Below are 23,671 nucleotides of genomic sequence, written 5' to 3'. Positions count from 1 at the left end.
TAAATTATCTCAAATAGTTATGTTGATATACTTTCTTGTATAATTTTGGTGGGTTATTACATCATACATGACCCAATTTGTTAATTGATTAACTGATTAACATAAAATCAATGAATGTAGCCTAGAGAAAAAGTGGTAGTGGCTGTCACAAAGTAAAAATTATTTTTTAAATATTAAGAAAACATCTTGGTTGGCAGGCAGGGATCTAGCAAGATATGCTATATATTATATTATATTATATTATATAATAAAATATATATTTTTTTTACTAATGTGTTGGATCTATCTTCTTTTTGTGATTATTAGTTTAGGTTCATATAATGCCTGCATTTTGTTCTAACTTTATGGGTATTATTCATCACTGTGCATAGTGCTTGTTTACAGTAATACTAATACTAATAATAATCGTTGACCACAATAACAATTATAACGCAATCATTATTTATCTCCAATATCACATGAAACTTTCCACTTTATTACAAAATTAATTAATTATAATCTTCTTCATCACCTAGATTATAATCAACCTATACACAAAGTCAATCCATGTTGCTTTGCTTGCATCCACCCAATATCATTTATTCCCTTTTTTTTTAATTAATCCTGAATTTGATAATTAAATAATTCACAATTTATTTAATAATATATATAATATTAGTTAAATTATACAGTTAGTCTCTACACTTTTAGTGAAATTGCAAATTGGTCCCTACACTTTAAAAGTTTATAATTGGATCCTTAAACAGAATTAAAATTTACAATTTAGTCTCCGTCGTTCAAAAAGTATTTGATTTAACAGAATATTCTCAGCATATTTTCTATTTTAACAGAATATTCTCAGTATATTCTGATAATACTCTGTTAAATCAACACTTTTTGACTGGCAAGGACTAAATTACAAATTTTAATTCTCTTTAGGAACTCAATTACAAACTTTTAAAGTTTAGGAACTAATTTACAATTTCACTAAAAGTGTAGGGATCAACTGTGTAATTTAATCTATAATATTTCACATAAAATAATATTAATAATAACTCATAAAAAATGAATGCATGCAGAGAAGACTACATAAACGTACTCATTGATTTTCTGCTGCTTTCCAATCTGAAATTGTAGAAAGGACAGTATATATATAATAAATACATATAATAATAATATGATAATTAATTCATGAAAAAAAAATATATAGGCAGATATAGAGGTATGTCCATGGAAGTTTAGGGGCTATATATGAACTGGATCGGACTAAATCTATTGCTTGTGGATCAAAAATATTATTCCAAGATAGGACTTCAGTAATGCTCTATAAAGTAGTGACAACCATTTCAAAATCTGGTGACAGGATATGGGCCAATAAAGCTTTAGAAATTTAATTTTGACATATTTATTCATAAAGTAAAAAAAAAAAATTATGAAGTCATCTAATCATTTATTATATGCAATTATTTAATCGTTTATTATTATATCAGATAAAGTAATTAATTTACAAATTTATTATTTAAAATTTGTTTAAATATACAAATTTCATTAATAAATGATTATATAATTTTTTATATAATATTAATAAATCAAAATTAAATTCTATTTTTAACTTCATTGATATGATAGCATGCACATCCACCTAGGTTTTTTCAGTCTACTTTGAATAATGCATGATAACATAATAGTGACAAAAAGCTGACTAAACAAACAATATGAAGATATTATTACATTAATCTAACATTACTTGAAAATATATAAACAAATTTACTCGACCATTCATGCATCCACATTATTATTTTTAATTGTTCTAATAATGAGTAGAAAATCACTCATAATGATAGGCATTTTTTACAAAAGAATGTCAAGTTAATAAGGAAAATTACTGAATTAATTAATTAATATCAACGGTATAAATCGGATAATTAATCGGGTTCGAGTCTCCTATATTTGGTAAAAAAAAAAAACTTTAGTCAATGACTTATAGTTCAAATAACGTAATCTCTTCATACTCAATTAAAAAGTTGCGGGTTCGAGTCTCCTATTTTTGGTAAAAAAAAAAAAAAAGAAACAATGAGGACTTTTTCTTCTCATATTTCAAACAGTTTCTTTGAAAAAAAAATCTATTTATATATATATATATATTTATCTTGTTCTTCGAATTGGAAAACATAATAGGCCATCTTCCCCGCCGATTAAATTAAGAAAGACTATGACACACTGATTTTGCAACATGTAATTAATTAAAAGGGCAAGTGTCAACCAACGCAAGTTGGCACAGATGGATGAGGGTCTGTGTCCCTTAACCATCTCTCCCGGGTTCGATACTCACTGGAGGATGGGAATGGAGCTTGCTTGCTTGGGAGGGTCGCCCACTTTGTGTGCCTCTGCAGTACCCGAGGGATTAGTCATTGGGCTTCCGGCCTGATGGATACCCTGGTGTAAACCCAAAAAAAAAGGGCAAGTGTCATAGTCACCTCCGTAATTCACTCTACAACAACAAATCAAGCTTCTCTGTTTTTCACATTATTATAATAATTATTATTTATTAATGAAAATGGTATATATAGTCTATCTATAGAATGAATCATGTATAAAGCCAAGATTATTATTAATTAGTACACTTATTATTTTAATGTTTTGGTCAACATATAATGCCAATAAATTTACTGTAGCTTGTCGTTATTGAAACATTTACAAAGATTAACTTCTCCAATTTTTAAGGTACACTGTATATACATTAAAATCAACTATATTAATATAAAATAATATTAAAATATAAAATATATATTAAAAATAAATTAAATAATATATAATAAAAATATAATAATTAATTTTAGTATATATATATAATATTTTTATAAAATATTATAAATTAATTATTTATACAAAATATATATTAAAATATAAATATATATTAAAAATAAATAAAATAATATATATATATATAATAATTAATTTAATAACTATAATTTTTTTTTAATGTGTAAATAGCAATTTTTAATAAAAAGACAAGGAATGATATAAACACAGTATATATAGCGAGCAAACAACTCTCGACAATAAAGGAAATTAAACAATGCATGTTATAAAAGCACTCATTCAAAAAATTTAAATTATAGAAATATACAATATGAATGATTATATTTTTAATATTATTTTTTAAGTAATAGTTTTATTTGGATTTATTTAAATTTTATATAAGTATTATTATTTTTTATTTACCTTAAGTTATAATATAATATTATAAAATTACTCATTTTAAAAATTTAAGTTGATAAAAATAATAATAATATAAATGATTATATCTTTAATAATTTTCGAGTGGTATAAGTATTATGTAGGTGGGCAAGCGTTGATGTTGAAGTATTGGTGTCTGGAAGCCTCTTAAATAGTGCATGAACAACATTGAAGGTTTTCAAGGTCAAATTTGCATTGCCGACGACACATAATGAAGTTGCGTTCATGTCTGAAACAAGGGGGAATGAAAAATGAATCCTGGAATTGAAGGTCGTTATTTATAACTTATATATATCTTTTCTTTCAAGACACTTCTTTTTCAATAGCCACCATGGAAACCATGATATACACGCATGTATTATAATAATAACCATTAACTTTTTATCATGCACTAATAATATGGTATTATTTTTTGTGTAGATTAAATTATTTTAAATTAGATAGTTGTAGGTAAAAATTTTAAAACAAATAAATTTTATATTTTTTTTCTATAGTTAAGAATAAAATTCAAACTCGCGACCTCCAGGTGAGTATGAGGAGACTATACTATTTAAGTTATAGTTCATTGGCAAATAAATTTTACATTTATATTATCATAAAGAGGTAAATACTAAATCAGTACTCGAAAGATTCTGGCGTTGATAAAATGGTACTTGACTTTTGTTATTGACAAAATAGTCCCTAAAAGATTTTAAATTTTGACAAGCGTGTCCTCGAACTCACCAAAACACATTTCCGATGAAAAAGATGATGAGGTGGTCACTGAAAAATCTAAGGTAGAATTTTTAATTAATTACTCAGGCCATCTTGAAAAATCCAAAATCCCCCAACCCTAATCCCAACTTCCTTCCCCCTCTGAACCCTAACCCCTCTTCTCCAACCCTCTCATTCCTGAGTTGCCCTAAACCTAAAAATCTTCTTAAACTCTAATTCAGCAAAAGATCTCCCTTTTCCATCACACTCTCTCACTTTTTCAATCATGAATCATCCTAAATTTTTATATTAATTTACAATTCAAAAAGTAGAGGAGGCAGATTTAGACAAGGCCATAAACAAGAGACAAGAAACAAATTCATATACAATAATCAAAATAAAATAAAATAAAGCTTAATACATACACTACCGAAGCAAGAAGTAGATTTAGACAAGGCCAGAAGAAGAATACTAGAGACAGATCAGAGGAAGCACGGCACGACGGAGCCAAGATGAAACACAGATACAAGCGGCAACTAGCAATAAACAGCGAGCAGAGGTGACGAAACGAGGCTGATGAGTGAGGCGCTACTGCTATGTGTGTCTGTTTTTATGTTCGACCACAAGGAGGGAAACGAGCCACCGCGAAGCACAACAGTAAAGGTTGAAGGCGACCGCGCCGTGTCAAAGGAGACAGACAACGCTGGTAGACGCAGAAGATCCGACGACGAGACGGCGACTGTGCGGTGTTGGCGACACTGGCTCTGTAAGATTGAGAAGGTTGAGCTCTTTTTTTTGGGGAGAGTGAATTGAGAGTGTAAGACAGTGCATTGGAAAAAGGGATTATGGTTCAAAGGGACAAGGGAAGGGGATTAGGATTCAGAAGGAGGATTTTGGATCGGGGAGGGGGGATTAGGGTTAGGGAGGGGGAGAGTGCTTTCAGGAAAGAGAAGGGGGGAGTGTGTTGTAGAGGGGGAAGGATTAGGATTGGGGAGGATTTTTGCCATGTCATCAAAACGTAGTGGCTATGTCAGTATTGTGCTTGCCGGAGATTTGTTTCGACGAGCTCGGGGACACATTTGTCAAATTTTAAAATTTTTTAGGGACCATTTTATCAATAACAAAAGTTAGGTACCATTTTGTCAGCGTCAGAATCTTTTAAATACCGATTTAATATTTACCTCTATCATAAAAAAACATTTTCAGTATTAAAAGGTTTCATCACAAGAAAGGGATAATATAAAACTCATCTTATATTCGATTTGTAAATCATTTATAGGAGAGAATTATGCTCTTCACTTATTTTTTAAGAAAATATGCAAGTATTAATTACATTTATTAGCCAAAAACATTGAGGACCATCCAATAAAATTTAATTTTAAAATAGAAGAAATTACATAATTTCATTTTACTTTTTTTAATCTAAATTGGATACTTTTTAATAATTTGTCTACTCATAACAATATCTAATTATTTTTTTCTTACTATACTTTCAAATTGAGAGATCAAATTTAAAATTAATTTGAGATTCATTTTAAAAATTGGCTATTGGATAACAAATTACTTTATATAAAAATTTGACCAATCTAAATTGGTTTATTAAATAATATTATACTGCTTAAAAACGAATTAATAATAGCATGAATCAATCTTATTGTGTTCATCATAATAATTAATTGTAGTGTCGATCTCCTTTTCTTATACAGCTTTATAAATTATATATACCATTAGTGGTATAGCCGTAGTTTTATGATGACAAGTTCTTCACGATATACTGAGATCAGATTATGGTCAAATTGATCATAATGAAATGAATAATTCCCACAGAACAGTATACTAATTAATTAATTAGCCAAACTTGAATTATTGCAAGGTGAAAAACTTGAAGGTTGTGTTATCTAGAACCTAGAGCTAAGGGTTCCTATTATGTAATATTCACAAAGAGTTGAGGGGTAAATTGGGAAAGAAATTAGAGAAGATGAGTGAATTGCGAAAGTGAAATAGGTTGAAGAGGAAAGGAAAAGAGAGAAAAAGTCAAAGAGGTCCTAACTAAACTGAGATTCGCCAGACAGAGACATATCCCTGTTAATCCAATGACAACAAAAATGTGCATAATGTTTCTTATTTTAGGGTTTTTTTTTTTAAATACATGTTTAATTTAAAATTGTTTCTTTCATTGTTCAGCCTTTAATTTCAAACTTTGACATTATTTAGGACACTCTAAAATATGTTATCAAGGAAGAAAAATGTCAATTTTTTTATTTTTGTGTGTAATTAATTAATTATATTAACGAGCAAAGAAATAGAGATATATAAAAAAAATCTAATTTATTCTTAGAATAATCCATTTATTTTTATTATTGTTTTAGTAAATCATATGTATTGTTTTATTAAAGACAATCTTATTCAAACATATGAAAAAACATAGAGGATTAACTACAATATAAGCCAACTCAATGAACTCCTTTTTATTTCTAATTTTGAAATTCGAAACTCTAGTTAGTTGCGCTTCTAGTTGGTTTTCTAGCAGAGTTTATAATATTTCATAAAGATAAATTATAATTTAACTCTTGAATTAAGAAAAAAAAGTATATCTCACTCTAACCGGTCATGTTAACATATGTTTTTCTAATTGATATACTTTTAAGAGTTAGAATTCAAATTTTTTTTGGTTAGTAATTTTGTATTTTTCTTTTAAAATATGAAGTTATTTTTACTATTATTAATATTAATATTATCGTATCCATAAGAATAATAAGGTTCCATGAGAAAGAGTGGCAGAGGGTCCATGGTGACAAACTCACACGTGAATGCAAAGTTCTCTAAGTGGCTATACACATAGCAGCCAGAGGCATAGGTAGGGGAAAATGAAAATCAATCAGTCACTTCAAGCAAATAACAAATTGAAAACTACTAAGCTTATTAATTCATTTTCAACTTCATGCATTAATTACTATATCATTATTATTGACCTAATAATCACCTACTTGTTATTTAGTATGAGAGACTAAAATAATATAGTTACTACTAACTGGAATAGAAGAAATTAGAAATTTCCATTTGTTTGATGAGTTTGGTGAGAGATTGGTTTGCAAACTTTGAATTTGAAACTCTATCAACTCGTTTGGTGAGTGGTACAAAATTTAACGAACCCTCAGCTAACAAACACACACATAGGAGTCAAAGCAATGGTGTTGACACTGCAATTATTTTCATGGTCTTTTTCCTTGATTCTTAAGCTACCATTTGTATATCTATTTTTATATGTAGTCTACTCTCTCACGTTAATTTTGTGAAGTGACAATATTCCATTGGGGAAAAAAGTATAATAATGCTATCTTTTATTCATTTTTGTACTACTAAATGAGATACCTAACTTAATTAATTTAGTTGTCATATTTAATTCCATAATAATCAAAATAAATTATCAATGGCGTACTCTATTTCTGTGCCTTAAAATGTCAAATCATCAGTTTGACTTTTATTCTTTTCCACAATTTGTTGAAAATGAGATGATTTATGTCATGAATGATGAGGTCTGATTGAGAGTTTTTTTTTTTAAGTCAAAGCAGCACAGTTCCAAAGATATGGGCTTTAGGCTTTGTTGGGAGAAGTCCACTATAGGCCCAATAAAGCCCAAAAGTGGGTTAAGGTTAACACCATTTGAAGCCTAGGCAAATGAAATGACCACTATGGCATTTCATTAAAGATTTAATTCGTAAACTAAACTAAGTTGGGTTGTTTTAATGGTTAGCTCACTAGTCCGTTTAAGCAAGTGTCAGGGGGTTCAAATCCCGTCTTGTGCATGCAGCAACTCATTGGTCAGCAGCAAACCTTTAAATGGAGATCAGTACCGCGGCGAATTAGTTCTTGGCCTGTCAGGTTGAGGAACACCGTGGGAGACCAATAAAAAAAAAAGATTTAATTCGTATAAACTTACAACATCAACACGTTTTACATTGGCAATGTATTAAAATTAAACTCGTTTCTATGAGCTCTCAAAATCAGGATATCTTTACATCTTTCAGAATCCTTGCAGCCATTGATCCATACCTTCTTGCTTCCCACTCACTAAGCTTTTTAGTTCCGGTTGCTGCTTTCTCATGATCCTCAACAATTTTTTCAACACTAGATGATGGTTCCATTGCCAAATTTTCCTCACCACTTTTACCTTCCACGCCAGTTTGATCGTCAACTTTTTCGGCAGCTGCCTGACCTGAGTTCCCGGTGGACTCAGCTGAATTCTTGAATCCCATAATGAAGAGCTGAATACTTGGATGTTGATATGTTTCATCCATCTGCATAAATTGAAGACTTGAGTACAACTTCATATAGTTAACCAAACTCGCCTTCAATAATCAAAGAGATATATATAGTAGCATACTTTAGATTTTGGAACATTCTTCACATCAAAGTTTTGTTTCCACATCTCAAGCATCTTTTCATGGACACAGGTGGAACGGATCTCATGGCCCAACTTCATGGAGAACGTCAAAATTAAAGGGGGAAATTGGTGAATTAGAATGACAAATTTTAGAAAAGTTGAATGACATACCAAGATTGTAGTCCTAGGTCCAGATAAAGCAAGTATTGTCTGCAACAGAGGTTCCAACAGATGCTCTACATAGACCTTCAATAGAATTTAAGAAGCAAAAAGTTAGCATAGTATTTAGCTGATGCAGAATAACATTCAAATGATAATTAATAATTTCTTAATGAAGAAGTAGTATTTACAGCATGTAGTTTGTAGAATTTGTGTACCAACTTACTACGTCGGTGCCGATAATATAGTCAAATGGAGGATCAACAGCCTTAATGTGGCTCTCATCTCCCCACTGAAGTTCGGCAACCTTGATAGAACCAAATGACTCTAGAAAAAATATATTTGCTTGTAAGGAATTATCACCATTCAAATCTATAGAATAGAATCACCAAATGTAAGAGCAACAACATGATGCAAACATGTATTCAAATCGTAGATATCAGGGAATCAAAACAGCCGAAGCGTTTCAAATCACACCAGGGTTCTTCTGCATGACTCTTGAAATATTACGTTCGACGTTTCTCTGCAATAATGGCAAAACCTCTTTTTGGTCTGTCACTATAACATCACACCCCAGCAAAGCCATGCCTGCAAAAGGATCCATTGTAAGTAAGAAAAGCTGGATTGATTTCAATAAGGAAGTCCATATAGGACGAGTTAATTAATAGGCTAACCAAACATTAAAAATCATTTGTAACATTACCAAAACCAGAAACACCACAGCCAGCTCCAAGTTCAATTACACGTTTTCCTTTAAGTTTAGCTGGAGAAAACCTTCCCTTTCTGCAATTCCGTTCCTGAAAAAAATAAAATAAAGATACACCTTAAGATATTAGAAGGTGAGGGAAATTAGATGCAATATCTAAATAAGTTCATTAAAACCATGTTTAGATTCTAAAACTAAATTATATTTATGACAGGACAGTTCATTAAAATGCAATATCAACAACTTACAAGAAATTTGGCAAAAACAAGTGATGAATCCCACACTGTTGTTCCTAGGTGCTTTGAATTGGGATCCTGACAAAACAAAATTGGCATTGTCAAATATCTTATAGATAAAGAGGAAAAAGAAAAAGGGAAACTTCGGGGGGTAAATAATCGAATAATGAATTCAAATCCTAGAAGCTAAAGAAGAAACAAGAGAACATCCCGAAGTAAAAAATATAAAAATTCTAAGCTCATGAAAAATTATCAATCATGACTTGCAAATTTTCCAAGGGGACTCTTCTCTATAGCATTGTATATATCTAATCGTTTCCAAGGATCTCGACAGTACCTACTTATCGAGCAGAATCATAGAGTCACTAGGGCAACAATATGAGCCTCTTCTACACCAATCATACTACTCAAGAAGGTTTTCACTTGTACAAAATTTCAGCTTGCCTGACATAAATCATATCAACTAAGGCAAACCTCGCTCGGCTTAAAGGAAAATGTAACTTCAATGTACTAAACGAACAAAGGTGTTAACTGTTATTAATCTACCTGCATTAAGACTATTTAATATATATATAATGCAGGTTCTGTTCACCAGTTCCATAAAGAACACCTTCTTCAAAGTACCTTCCACTCAACAAAATGGGATAGTTATAGAAGGTATACTTGAAAAAGATAAATATACCTGAGTAAACTGCAATTCATGGCCCAAAACCTCCAGTGGCATTTCAAATGTGGTTGGAGAATTTAACCTGTTCGAACAAACACAAGCGGTATGACACACATCTATTCCAAAGCACATAACCAATAATGACATAAAACAGTAAAACTAAAGTGATATTACAACATATGTATTGACAGGCATCACCATATGATTTTCCTTAGGAGGGGGAAAAAATCAGAAAAGAACACTGCTGGCTGGCAGGCACAGAATGATTCAAAAGAATACAAATTTCAACAAATACCACTACTTAATAGCAATTTGTGCTATCATCCATCATAAGAAGAGGAAGTCAAAGCTCAATATGACATGCTAATCAAAGAAAAACAACCAAATAACATAAATAACTTCAAATCTTTATCCAGACAATAAAACAAACAGGTAGTGTTCAACCAAAGTGAAATCACAGAAACATCATATAGAACAGAAGAATTGACAGGTCCTATCAATAAAATGGGCAACACAACCCTTTAGATTATATAAGGTTAAGACTTGAGTTTAAGAAAGATACCTGTCAAGTGCCATAAGATCAGAGTCTGCTAAATGAAAAAATCCCAGATGCGAAAGACAAATCCAGAGGCTCTATCTCCAACCTGAGTTCATATATTGCTCTTAACCGCTGAAAAATAATAACAATAATTAAAAAAAAGCAGAAATTTATGAAAAACATGGTAAAAAGGAACACTGTTAGAAGGGGGAAGCAACAACATTGAAGAAATGAGAGTGAGAATGAAAGAGTGGTTCGAAATAATGATAGTGTTTGATTCAAAACTCTGCCACTTCATTCCTCTATCAATCTTTTCTTCTCAACTCCTTTTGCATTAAAAGTATTATTATGTATAATTAATTAATTATAATTATATCACTAAAAGTTTTTTTTTGTATGGGCCTGCGGCCCAAAATAGAAGGGAGAAAAAACAATACCGTAACTATTTTTTAGTTTTTTAAATATCCAACTCGACAGGTAAAGAATTATTGGATCACAAATCTAAATTCCAGTTAAGGATACTTGAACAGAAAATACTTATTTAAATAAACGAATGAATTTATTGTTTGTTACTCAACTAAATTGACTGGAATAACTATAATTTCAACTACAACTGTTCAACCAAAATATATATCAACTAAATTGACTGGAATAACTATAATTTCAACTATAACTGTTCAACCAAAATATATAGTGTTTACTTCGATACGACAATAAATTTATACATATTAGTATAATAAAAATATGGACAAATTAAAACACAACATGTAGATTAGGTTTTCCACGTCAATAATTAATTTTTCTTTTTCTAAATACATATCATATCAATTATTTTATTAAATCACCCTTATACTTTAATAAAAATAAAAAATAAATTTTGTTTAATTTTTATAAAAAACTTAAATATCCTTTTTTTTGTATTGGACGAAAACAACCCTAATTCTTTAATTTAATCAAAATTCAATTAACTTTAGTTTTATAATTTTAAATATGAATCAATTTAAAAATCAAAACCAAAATACATTTCATTATTCATATACATTAAAATATTGCTTTGTTGATCATAAACCCTAATCTAATCTCTCCTACCCCTTCGTATCAAAAAGAAAAATATATCTGAAAAATTGTTCTTCTTCTTTGTATACCAATTTACTGATAAAGAACAACCCCATCCCTAATCTCTACCGGACAGCAACAGTCTATCCTCAGTTTCTCACTCTCTCCCTTCCTCGTCGGACTCTGCCATTGTCCTTCCTTCCCTGATCTCGACTTAGTCATTGAATCAATTCAAGGCTTCCTGTAGGTCCTACTCTTCTTCGCTTGTGCATCAATGCTTCGCCTTCTGCCCCAACGATTCCCAAGTGATTCTCTTTCCCTCTTTCATTTGATTCTCCGATGTGCTTTCAATTTTAGCTGAGCTTACTTGCCACCATGATCCAATGAAATTTTTAGTCTTTCCAAAAATTTAGCATCAAATGAATTGATTTTGATTCTGTTTTAAAAATGTTTTATGTTTTAACACTTAGAAAAACAGAATCAAAATTATTTTTATTAAAGTATAAGGGTGATTTAGTAAAATAATTAATATGATATGTATTTAAAAAAAGAAAAATTAATTATTGATATGGAAAACATAATTCACATGTCGTATTTTAATTTGTCTATATTTTTATTGTACTGATACGTATAAATTTATCGTCGTACCGAAGACACCAAATATATATAAGTGGTCATAATACTCTTATGTTATATTAGTGTAAGTTAATAAATTTTAGTTTTTGTTGAAGAAAATCTGAACAAAATTAATCTTTAGACTGAGATAGTTATATAACTTTTTCATAATGGAAGGTAATAATTTCAATAAAAAAAAAATGGTGTACTAATACTCATATTTTTTGGCAACTCGGTCATTGACACTGATGTACTTTGCTTGCCCTCTTTGCATTGGATTTGAGCTTTTATTTATCGAAAAAAGAAAAAAATAATAATAAAAGATTGAGAATTTTTAACGATTTTTTTTGTTATGATTAGAATGTTCCATTAAGGCTATTCAATTTAATTGCATGAATTCTCAATTTTCAAATCCTTAATTTCTTATTGGGTTTCTCTTTTTTGCGGTTATTTCCCTGAATGCAAAAAATAAAAAATATATACTAAAAATAATTTTATTAATTAACACTAAAATATTATAAAAAAATAATATTATTTAATTATTAATTTATAATACTTATACTAAAGTGATATAAAAATTATAATAATAACAACTAAATTTATAAAACTATTACATCATAAAAATTATTATTTATATATCTAAACTCTTAAAATATTAACACTAAATAAATTTAGAAAATACATAAACCTTCAGTAATCTCCTCTAAATAGTCTAATATCGCTGCTATATATTTCTAACATACAAGAGATAATCCTTTATAAATTTATTTTGATTTAAATTGATTTTGTGACGAGGGACATCACTTAATTTAATTTGGCTTGCATCCATCTTGTGAGCATATCAAGTGCGGCTTCTGGTTGATCCATAGGAACCAAGTGTCCAGCTTTATATATCTGTTTAATATAGCATAAACAAATTAAAACATTAACAACTCTAAAAGTCTTGAAAATTAGATATCTAAAATTTATTGAGATATTATTATTAAAAAGACATACATACCTTTAAGAAAGTGAATATGGCTTGATAAATTGCTTTATATTGAGGGTTGCTTCTCTATTTCATGAATATTTATTTTGTTATATATGTTGATTATTGATCTTTAATTTTTTTTTTTTTTTTTTTTTTTTTTTTTTTTTTTTTTTTTTTTTTTTTTTTTTTTTTTTTTTTTTTTTTTTGCTTGTTTTTTATTGATTTTCTTATGATTGTTGTTGAATTGATCTTAAATTTTTTGAAAAATTAGCCGTCATGAGTATATTTGATGCAAATCGAAAACTTTTGGGACAAAATTGAAACAAAATAAAATTTATAGGTATTTTTGAAACTTTTGTAAAACTTCAAAGACAAAAAATATACTTTACCCAAAACATTTTAATCGAAAAGTCAACTTTTTTTTTGTCAATATTCGATAATAATTTTTATACAAAATTAATATTTAGATTAATTCTAAAGTTATACTCACGTTCACAATTTAATATCTAAAATTTTGATTTAATTTAGTTTTTTTTCATAATTTATATTAGTCCTTGATCTTAATTTTGTCAAAAAACTATTAATGACATGCTAAGATGAAATGACAGCGGCTATATTATTAAATCACTTGAGGAATGGAAGCAGTAGTGTGTATTACCTAGCCAATTGCAAATGAGATCTTCTTCACCAGCATAGGCAAGAAACCTAATCCCATCTTCAAGAAGAGGTGGAATAGGCACTTCCAAATTGACCATGAAGTCATTAACCATAGCAAAATACACTTCATCACTGCATGAAACATAGTCCAAATCATCATCCACTCCTAAAGCCTTCTTCACTGACTTCTCGTTTAAGAGTGTATCCACGTTTGAGAAGTCATAGCACAAAGCTCCTTCACATTTTTTTCTAATGTCATAGTACTGCAATAATACCACAAGCAAACGCATCATGCATCATAAATAATTTGTTAATAATATAAGTAAGGTTAAATTACACAGTTGGTCTTTACATTTTCAGTGAAATTGTAAATTAGTCCCCATACTTTAAAAGTTTGTAATTGGGTCCCTAAAGATAATTAAAATTTGTAATTTAGTTTTTGTCGTTTAAAAATTACTTGATTTAATAGAATATTCTCAATATATTCTCTATTTTAACAAAATATTCTCAACATATTTTGAGAATATTCTGTTAAATCAACATTTTTTGACCGGCGGGGACTAAATTATAAATTTTAATTCTTTTTATGGATCCAATTACAAACTTTTAAAGTGTAGGGACCAATTTGCAATTTCACTGAAAGTGTAGGGTCCAAAATATACATGTTCTAGTTTTGTTTCTTACATTAACGTTGCCAGCAGCGCTAAGGATACTTTGGAATATTTGGTCGCATGTGGCTTTAGCGGCGGCACACTGGTCTCCACCTTCAGTTGCTACAAACCAAGAGAGTCACTATATTTAATGTCAATAATTATATATGTAACCCAAAAAATAATAAATAAAACAGTGTAGATTGGTCCTAATTATATAATACCGCAGTTTTTTATTTCTTGTTCACATCCTTGGAGCTTGGAGTTGATGTTGTTGTAATCACTCTTTGTAATTAATTTATTGGATAATGCAAAATCCGTATATGCTGCATATTGAATCCCAGGATTGGTTAATCCATTGCCAATTGCAAAACCCTGTAAAATTTGTAGGATTAATATAATAAAGGGAGAACACACATAACTATGATATAATTAAGGGATAATAATAATAATAATAAGACCTTTAGATTTATAAGAATTGCTTGTTTTTGTTTGTTAGCTTGATGAATTCGAGATGCAAGAGCTGGAATATAGTGTCCAGCATATGATTCTCCGGTAATATAAAAATCATTCTTAACAAACTGAGGATGCTCTTTGAAAAATGCCTGTAAAAAATCGTAAAGATCGTTGCTAACACCCGTTTCATCATGCCGAAGGTCTGACTCATCAGAACTGTAGCTGAATCCTGTCCCAGTTGGTTGATCAACATATATAAGGTTTGAAACCTACAAAAATTAATCCTTATTATGCCAATTAGAGGAGTTAATCACACCATCAAAATACTTCATTGCAGTTAATTTTTTTATGTGAAATTAATAGTTGAGAGTTGTTATATGATTTGACAGGTTTGACTAAATTGTGATCTAACATTCTAAATTATTAATTTCACATAAAATTAACTGCAGATAAGTTTTCGCTTAATCACATACATTATTATTATAGTATTTTTATTACTCATCATTTTGCCAGATATTTTAATCTCTCAAACCGTATTTTTATTAATTAATTTAAAGTTATAAACTTATAATTATAGTTCAATAAAAAACACACGTAATTATCGTAACTTAAAATTCTGAATTTGACTTCTTGCAACAATTATTTTTTAGGTTTAATTTAACCAAAATTGACCATCTCATGTATTTAAATTTTTTTTTTTTTATATTTAGTTGAGATATTCGACCACAAACCCTACTTTTTTATTTGTATTATGTAGAAGCATAGATTATGAAACAAGTACAAAGTTAAATTAGTTCTTAAAAGATTATTCATTCTTTAAATTAGTTTTCAAATAATTTTTTTAATTAAATTTATCTTTTAAAAAAAATTAGCAAATTAACGAAAAGACTAATCTGACTAATTTAAAATTTTTAAAAATGAATTTAATTAAAAAAAAATGTATAGACTAATTTAAAGAACGAATGATTTTCAAAAATTAATTTGACCATTTGTTTATTATGAAATTGTTACATACCTTGTCCCAACCATAGTCATTCCATAGAAGAGACATGTTACTAGTAATTTTGAAAGGACCATTCTCATAGAACAATGCAAGTTCACTGCCACATCCTGGTCCTCCAGTCAACCATATCACAACTGGGGCATCTTTGCTATTATTGTTCCGAGATTCAAAGAAAAAATAGAACATCCTACAAATCATAAAGTAGTGTATATATAACCAGTCAAATTAAATCTAATTGTATGTAAAGGAGAATAAAAAGGGCATGCCATGATAATATGATATAATTATTCTTCCCACATTAGTGGTAGTCTTCGTTAGTGCATATATATAGTGGAAATTGCGTCTATTTCTAACAACTTCAATCGTTTTTGCATCAAAATATAGAATCTAGTTGCAATTATTCTCAATACACACACATCACAGAGAAATAAAAACAATATTTGATAGTGATAGATTAGTACACTTGATTCTAGTGCTTGTTTTTAGATATTGAAACTGAGATTGGAGACTAGAATTTGATATTGTATTTTATAGTTAAAAATTGAAACTAAAATTTTAGTCCTGTGATATAAAATTTTAGTCCCTTCAATATCTTTAAAAATGATCTCAAAAATTAAAATTTATGAGACTGGAAATTGAAATTTAAATGATATTTCTTTTTAAAAATATTCTCATTTAACTTTTCAAATTCTACATCTACTCTTCAACTTTTATATTTATCTTAAATCAAACATGATACATAATACTAGACATAATTCAATCAAATATATTTTATACCAAACACAATACAAAGACTTAATTTAATATCTTTCTCTCAGTCTTTGTCTCTTTGCTTAGTTTCAATTTTCTTTCCAAACACAGCCTTACAAATTTAACTACGTTAAGTGCATACTAAAATTAGTAATCAAAATTAGTTATTAGTATAAAATACATGTAAAATATAAAATGCACATTAAAAAATAAATTAAACAACACATGTATTTATATATACGATGAACTGATTTTGATGTATAAATAATATTTTTAACATAAAAAATGAGTTAAATAATAAATGTGCTTATACACAAATATACGATGAATTGATTTTAGTATACAAATAATATTTTTTATTATAAATTTAACTACTTACGCCTTACAAATATTTTTTATAAAATAAATAATTTTATAATATAATATAAAAAAAATTTCGTATGACCAAAAAAATATAAATTCGATCCATTTTTGAGATGAGTGATTTGATGACAGGTACCTTGCGGCTTTGGTACGAGGGAGAGAATAATAGCCGGCATGATGACCTAATTCTTGAACAGAAGAATCAGCAAGAAATGAGAACTTCTTCTCCACTAATTTTCCAGGGACAAACACATCATCACTACTTCCTCTTCTTATGTTTACTGATTTTCTTGGAAACAGATTGAAGCTTCTTATCAGCCTTTCTGCTGGGGGCATCCTAAGAAGAACATCATTTGTGGATGATGATAATGGGGACAATGTTCTTGTTCCATAACACAAACAAAATGTTAATGATAAGTAGAACAAGAACAAACAAAGAGTGATGAGAGACCTTTTTGATGCCATTTTAATTAATTTGTAGAAATTGGAAAATGGATGTATTGCAATTGTTCTAAATTTATAGCATTGCTCGCTTCTGAAATTAGCTGCTATATATAGTGTTGATTTTCTAGATATAATTTTTATATAATAAAAGCTTTACATTATTATCTAAATTAACATGTTAGTTTATTTTTATTGTTATTATTTTTGTTTATAAACAAGCTAAGATATCCATCATCGAATATAATAACTAGTTTTTGACTAATTTGTAAACATTTTAACAGATGAAAACAATTTGTTTACTAGACTTTTAATTCATAAACTGAATTAATAATTGTATGGATATGCATACTATCAAAGTATCAATCATATTTTGTATACACAAAAAATAATTAACCATTTTGATATATTATTGATGAATATATAAAATTTATAAAAATAAGTATTTTATTTGGTATTCCATCTACCAAACTGGAATGATATCTCGAAAATGATACTAGTTTGATGATATTAATAAATAGAGTTTAATTTTGATGTATTAACAATATAAAATAATCATACAATTATATCTATTTTTTTGGATAACTATTTACACAATTAATATAAAAAATAGTTATTTTTATTAATGTGATATTATATAATTAAATATACGTATAAACATCAAAATTAAATTTTTAATAAATAATCTGATATTTCATTAATGGTCAAAATAGTGCATGCATCTCATTTAATTTGACCCAACCTCTATTACACAAATTTAGCAAAGAATCATGTATGGATGGTTAGATATTTTTAGTTAACTTCCTAGTAAATTTTCTCGTGGAAAATAATTTGTCAACAACATAATTAAGAGATTTTGGTTATTTATTAATAAAAAATATTGAATTTTATTAACTATATCTGACATTATTCTTATATATATTTATTCAATAAATTTTAAATGGATCTGATTGTCCATTTGAATATGTAATCGAATTGATCCATAAATTTATTCTATTTTAATAATCTAACTAAAGACTAAAAGTTAAAGAACAACTACCATTTTTGTCTTATTATTGGTATTGACTTTTTTTTGTTGATAAAATTTGGTGGAAGCACAGAAAAGGAAATTACAAGATCCTACTCAGAGTTATTTTTTTGGGTCGGAGCAAGGTGTTAATCATTTTTCTTTTGGGCCAAAATGTGTTAAGCCTGTTTGGTTAATTATTGTTTATGTTTTTATTTTTAAAATAGATATTACCACCAATGAAAATAATGAAAAAATGGCAAAAAAATTATCAGATACTTGCGAATTATGATAGTATCATCTCTTTAATAACCAAGAGTGAGGCATTTTTTCTAAGGTGAAAACTCAAGTGTAATCGATTTTACGTGAAGTTAATACCTGAGAGTCATTAGATGATTTGACTGATTTAACTAAATTTTTATCTAACGACTCTCAGATATCAACTTCACGTGAAGTTGACTTCACCTGAATTTTCACCTTTTTCTAATTCCTCGTAATGATATTAGAAGAGTAACTAAAAAAAATTTAGAAAATAGAAGCATTGCGTATATAAATAAGCGACAGGACACTTCAATTATGTGTTCACATTCTTGATTTAAATAATGCTCAAATGCTACGTGAAAAATGGAAAAGTCTAGGGGATAGTAACTTTTGTGTTTTGTGGTCAGCACTTAACCATAAAAAAAAAGTGAGTAATCTCTCACCATTAGATATAATCTCACACCATTAAAAAGATTATTAATGACTAATTGATGGTTACAAAACACAAAAATTACTGGCCTCCTAGCACTCATAGTCAAAAATAATAAAAAGGCTGGAACCAAGTAACTATCTACTACTCCAAGCTTAAATTTCGTAATCCTATATATTCCTATTATAAATTGATATTATTATTATTATTTATATAAAAATAAAATATATTTTTAATTATGTGAGGCATAGTGAGTTTGGGTTGTGACAGTTAATATCCCTTTCATCCATCTTGTGATCATTTCAAGTGCAGCTTCTGGTTGATCCATTGGCACCATGTGCCCTGCTTCATTTACCTGTTATTAAACTTGTTAGTCATGAATTTAATTAACCAACACTCAAGTAATTAATTATTAATACAGCCCTAAACACAAACCTTAAGGAAAGCAAGTGGGCCATAGCTTTTTAGTGAACCGGCATGTGAACCGTTGACCACAAATTGGATTGTAGGAGATGCTCTAAATTGTTCTTGACCTGACCATTTCATGGCATGAACCCACCTTGAATTCCCTGTCCAATGAAAAGAAAAAAAAAAGTGACTCGTAAATATCTAAAACTGAGTATTAATCAAAATCGAATTTTAGGTTTAGGGTTTAGAAAGTATAACACTTTAAAAAATAACCTGATATTAGAAGTACCAAATAAATTAGCATATTTTGAATTTTTATTTTTTATAATTTTACAAAAATATAGTTAACCTGATTACTAGTTTGTTCTTTTAAATTTGAACTATTAATTAATAAAGACGAAATATGTTGATATGGTAAAAACTCAGATGAAATCGACTTCATGTGAAATTGATATCTGAGAGCTGTTAGATGAAAATTTAGTCAAATCAGTCAAATCATCTAACGAGTTTTAAATATCAATTTCACCTGAAGTCGACTGCACTTGAGTTTCTACCTAATATTAAATATCTTCATGTTGATACAAAAATTGATAAAAAAAAAAAAATAAATTCCAAAGGGCCTTACCAAGCCAATTGCAAATGAGATCTTTTTCACCAGCATACACAAGCAATCTAATACCATCTTCAAGAAGATTTGGAATATCAACTTCCAAATTCTTCATCCAATCCCCATTCATAGCATCATACACTCTCCTACTACATGAAACAAACTCCAACTTCCCAACACCTAAAGCTTCCCTCACTTTTCCTTCTCTCAAAAATCTCTCCATGTCCGAAAAATCATAGCACATTTCCCCGTAGCATTTTTTTCGGATGTCATAGTACTGCAATCCAAACATATATCATAATAAGATATAATCTCTTATATAGTCAGTGTATCAAATTTAAACTCATAAATATTATATTTTTTTGTTTCGTACGTTAATATTTCCGGTAATTGATAAGATGCTATCAAATATACTTTCACATTTACCCTTGGCTGTTACACAGGCTTTTTCACCTTCCTTGGCTACAAAATTCAACACATAATAGTGTGTTAATATTAAACAAACTAAACCTAATTTAATGTTGATGGCTTGATGCATGTCACTCTATTATAAAAAAAAATAATTTACAGGAAAAAATTCAGGTGCAGTCGATTTCACGTAAAATTGATATCCGAGAACGGTTAGATGAAAATTTAGTCAAATCATCTAATGGCTCTCAGGTATCAACTTTACGTGAAGTCGACTGCACATGAGTTTCCACCGAATTTACATAATAATATGCATGAAATAATTAATAATACCGCAAGTTTGAATGGCTTGTTCACACGGTGGGACCAACTTATTGATAGTTTGATGATCATCTTTTGTAATTAATTTATTGTGTAATGCATAATCAGTGTATGCTCTGTATTGGATTCCAGGATTAGTTAATCCATTACCAATAGCAATACCCTGTAATTAATTATATATGTTACCACCTATAGGATCAAATTAAATCAAACAATAGAACCGTGACAATAAATAAATAAATAAAAAATGAAGACCTTTAAATTTATATGAATTCCTTCCTGATTTTTGTTTCCTTGATGAACTCGAGATGCAAAAGCTGGAATGTAATGTCCAGCATATGATTCTCCAGTGATATAGAAATCATTATTCACAAACTCCGAGTGCTCTTTGAAAAATGCCTAGTAAAAAGAACAAATTAAATATTTTATGTAGTTATTAAAAATAATAAATATAGATTATTAATTTTGAAGAATTATTACCTGCAAGAAATCGTACAAATCATTGCTAACACCATTCTCATCATGGCGAATGTCAGAGTCATCAGAACTGTAACTAAAACCTGTCCCAGTGGGTTGGTCAACAAATAGAATATTTGATGCCTGAAAATATAATATTATATATTTAACTTTAATTACTTAACGAAATGAAATTATTCCAACAATAAGTAAACATAGTTGGTGTAACGGCTTTGATTTAACTAAAGTTTTCTATGACTTTTACATTTATGAAAATGAAGCATAATATTAGGTTATTATTAGTACCTTGTCCCAACCATAATCATTCCATAGAAGTGAGAGGTAGTTACGAGTAATTGTGAACGGACCATTTTCATAGAACAATGCAAGTTCACTGCTACACCCTGGTCCTCCAGTCAACCATATCACAACTGGGTCATCCTTATTGTTCCGAGATTCAAAGAAAAAATAGAACATCCTACAAAAAAAATCATACAAATACAATCATTTTTTTAATTTTATTAAAAATATTAATTAATGGTGACCCTAGATAACCTTGTACATGACGCATCCACAAACACTTTACGTGTAGGACAATGTTTTAATTTGTCACTTTAGGTAGTAGTGGCTTCCAAAATTATATAATTCATTAGAAAATATATAAAACCCACATGATGATGATGATTCCAGGAACAGCTAATATAACATCTATATGTCTATAATTGTGCAAAAAGAATAAAAAGGGTGATGTATAGTAACAATTATTGTTTGACCTTAATCATCATAGCGTAAACAATTTTCTTAGTTGTGACATATTATTACTTTAATTCATCACATACATGACCCTTATATATAAATAGTAATTGATATGAAATAGTAGTCAACTATGTTAGATGAGCCTTTTTAATTTAACCAAAATATATATCCTCTTTATGTGAACACACTTCTAAAACCTAATATATATCAAAAGTAAAATGATGATCACAATTATTCTCGTTACAAGAGAACTGGCAGATAGTAGCGATTATTTAGGTGGTTAGCAGCGGTTTTTAACCACTACAGAAGAGATAGCAGCGGTTGTAAATTCGCTAGAAGATAGCGTGCGGCTAAACGATTAGTAGCGGTTAATAGTAACCGCTGGAATAACCGCTACTAAATTGTATTTTGCCGCAAAATTTTTTGTGGCGGTTATAACCGCTACTAAACAGTAAACTAGAGTACTTGGAGATGGCAGCAGCTAGTAATTATACCTAAAGGTTTTTTCTATATTTATTATGAGTTTAATTTTAATACACTGATAATCTAAAATATTTTATAACATCGTTCAATCATAGATGACTATTTATACAATTAATATAAAAAATAATTATTTTTACTGATATATATATTACGTACATACGTCTAAAATTGTTTTACATTAAGAGTGCATCGAAATTAAAATAAATTGAATATACCTTGCAGCTTTGGTGTGAACAAGAGAATAATATCCAGCATGGTGACCAAGATCATGAATAGAAGGATGATCAGAATTAGAAAGAGAAAGAAATGAGAAGTTCTTCTCAACAATCTTTCCAGGCACGAACACATCGTCGTCACCACTTCCTCCTCCTCCTATGATGTTAACTGGCTTTGTTGGAAACAGATTAAGGCTTCTTATGAGCCTCTCTGCTCGAGAGAGATGATGAAGATCATTACTATTGATGGATGATGATGGTGATGAAGAAGTTCTTATTGCATAGGATAGAATAGTAGAACATGAAAAGAAGAAGAGAAAGAAGAAAAATGGGTGAGAGATTATTTTGGTGAGGGTTGGTGATGGTGATGCCATGTTTCTTGCTTTGTAGAAATTGTGTGGGGATATAGTTCTCAATTTATAGCATTTGGTTATGCTAATTAAGTATCACAATGTCAAGGGTTATATTTATTATATTTAATATTATTTAATTATTATTACGATAATGATAATTAAATATAAAATAAGATAAATAATAATTAAAAAATAAAATAAGATATTTTATATTTATTTTTGATTAATTTTTATTGTTTTTTAAATATTTTTTAAATTAATTAATTAACTTCTATTGACTATGGAGTAATGCATGATGTATATTACCTATCTATTATTACTTATTAGTTCACATCAATGCCAAATTTTTTATATATTAAGTATTAAATCATCCGTCCGTGGATATAACCTAAACAAAAGCGGAC

The 23,671-nt window shown here is 28.8% G+C and overlaps 3 protein-coding genes across 11 annotated transcripts; all 3 read right to left on the bottom strand.

Annotated features, from left to right (window-relative positions):
• Positions 1 to 7,813: 7,813 nt before the first annotated feature.
• LOC112736449 (uncharacterized) lies at positions 7,814 to 10,955 on the bottom strand. Of its 8 annotated transcripts, none has more exons than XM_025785913.2 (10): positions 10,824 to 10,955; positions 10,627 to 10,734; positions 10,080 to 10,146; positions 9,410 to 9,475; positions 9,159 to 9,252; positions 8,933 to 9,043; positions 8,682 to 8,782; positions 8,468 to 8,542; positions 8,297 to 8,389; positions 7,814 to 8,210 (listed from the first exon to the last, which is right to left on the bottom strand). In XM_025785913.2, exons 2-10 carry the CDS (start codon positions 10,638 to 10,640, stop codon positions 7,917 to 7,919), a joined length of 915 nt encoding a protein of 304 aa, XP_025641698.1. In that variant the 5' UTR covers positions 10,641 to 10,734; positions 10,824 to 10,955; the 3' UTR covers positions 7,814 to 7,916. The 8 variants fall into 8 exon arrangements, with proteins under 8 accessions (XP_025641698.1, XP_025641696.1, XP_072069119.1 ...); XM_025785911.2 differs by having other exon boundaries at positions 8,682 to 8,827; positions 10,824 to 10,938; XM_072213018.1 differs by having other exon boundaries at positions 10,627 to 10,708; positions 10,824 to 10,916.
• Positions 10,956 to 13,854: 2,899 nt separating this feature from the next.
• Positions 13,855 to 17,638, bottom strand: LOC112736151 (serine carboxypeptidase-like 48). The gene is made up of 6 exons (XM_025785488.2): positions 17,259 to 17,638; positions 16,022 to 16,196; positions 15,012 to 15,275; positions 14,775 to 14,925; positions 14,585 to 14,673; positions 13,855 to 14,163 (listed from the first exon to the last, which is right to left on the bottom strand). Exons 1-6 carry the CDS (start codon positions 17,585 to 17,587, stop codon positions 13,855 to 13,857), a joined length of 1,317 nt encoding a protein of 438 aa, XP_025641273.1. The 5' UTR covers positions 17,588 to 17,638.
• Positions 17,639 to 19,093: 1,455 nt separating this feature from the next.
• LOC112736448 (serine carboxypeptidase-like) lies at positions 19,094 to 23,320 on the bottom strand. Of its 2 annotated transcripts, XM_025785909.3 has the most exons (9): positions 22,915 to 23,320; positions 21,767 to 21,938; positions 21,485 to 21,604; positions 21,260 to 21,403; positions 21,017 to 21,167; positions 20,649 to 20,737; positions 20,294 to 20,552; positions 19,696 to 19,829; positions 19,094 to 19,615 (listed from the first exon to the last, which is right to left on the bottom strand). In XM_025785909.3, the coding sequence occupies exons 1-9, from the start codon at positions 23,286 to 23,288 to the stop codon at positions 19,493 to 19,495; spliced, it is 1,566 nt and encodes a 521-aa protein (XP_025641694.1). In that variant the 5' UTR covers positions 23,289 to 23,320; the 3' UTR covers positions 19,094 to 19,492. The 2 variants fall into 2 exon arrangements, with proteins under 2 accessions (XP_025641694.1, XP_025641695.1); XM_025785910.3 differs by lacking the exons at positions 20,649 to 20,737; positions 21,017 to 21,167.
• Positions 23,321 to 23,671: the final 351 nt, after the last annotated feature.

The sequence above is a fragment of the Arachis hypogaea genome, chromosome 13 (assembly GCF_003086295.3).
Source record: "Arachis hypogaea cultivar Tifrunner chromosome 13, arahy.Tifrunner.gnm2.J5K5, whole genome shotgun sequence".
Taxonomy (NCBI): domain Eukaryota; kingdom Viridiplantae; phylum Streptophyta; class Magnoliopsida; order Fabales; family Fabaceae; genus Arachis; species Arachis hypogaea.
This window is presented reverse-complemented; position numbering and strand designations above follow the sequence as displayed.

Bases quoted from the DNA above. Each gene is read 5' to 3' on its own strand.
- LOC112736448 (XM_025785909.3), bottom strand. From the start codon at position 23,288: ATGGCATCACCATCACCAACCCTCACCAAAATAATCTCTCACCCATTT. The intron at 21,168-21,259 runs GTCTTCATTTTT...AATTAATTACAG, and splicing joins GAATTCATATAAATTTAAAG to GGTATTGCTATTGGTAATGG. The intron at 20,553-20,648 runs GTACGAAACAAA...TTTGGATTGCAG, and splicing joins CAATTACCGGAAATATTAAC to TACTATGACATCCGAAAAAA.
- LOC112736449 (XM_025785911.2), bottom strand. The intron at 9,044-9,158 runs GTAATGTTACAA...ATCCTTTTGCAG, and splicing joins CTGTGGTGTTTCTGGTTTTG to GCATGGCTTTGCTGGGGTGT. The intron at 8,211-8,296 runs GTATGCTACTAT...CAATTTATGCAG, and splicing joins AGAATGTTCCAAAATCTAAA to ATGGATGAAACATATCAACA.
- LOC112736151 (XM_025785488.2), bottom strand. From the start codon at position 17,587: ATGGCATCAAAAAGGTCTCTCATCACTCTTTGTTTGTTCTTGTTCTAC. The intron at 16,197-17,258 runs GTACCTGTCATC...TATGATTTGTAG, and splicing joins CCTCGTACCAAAGCCGCAAG to GATGTTCTATTTTTTCTTTG. The intron at 14,164-14,584 runs GTAAGAAACAAA...GTATTATTGCAG, and splicing joins GCGCTGCTGGCAACGTTAAT to TACTATGACATTAGAAAAAA.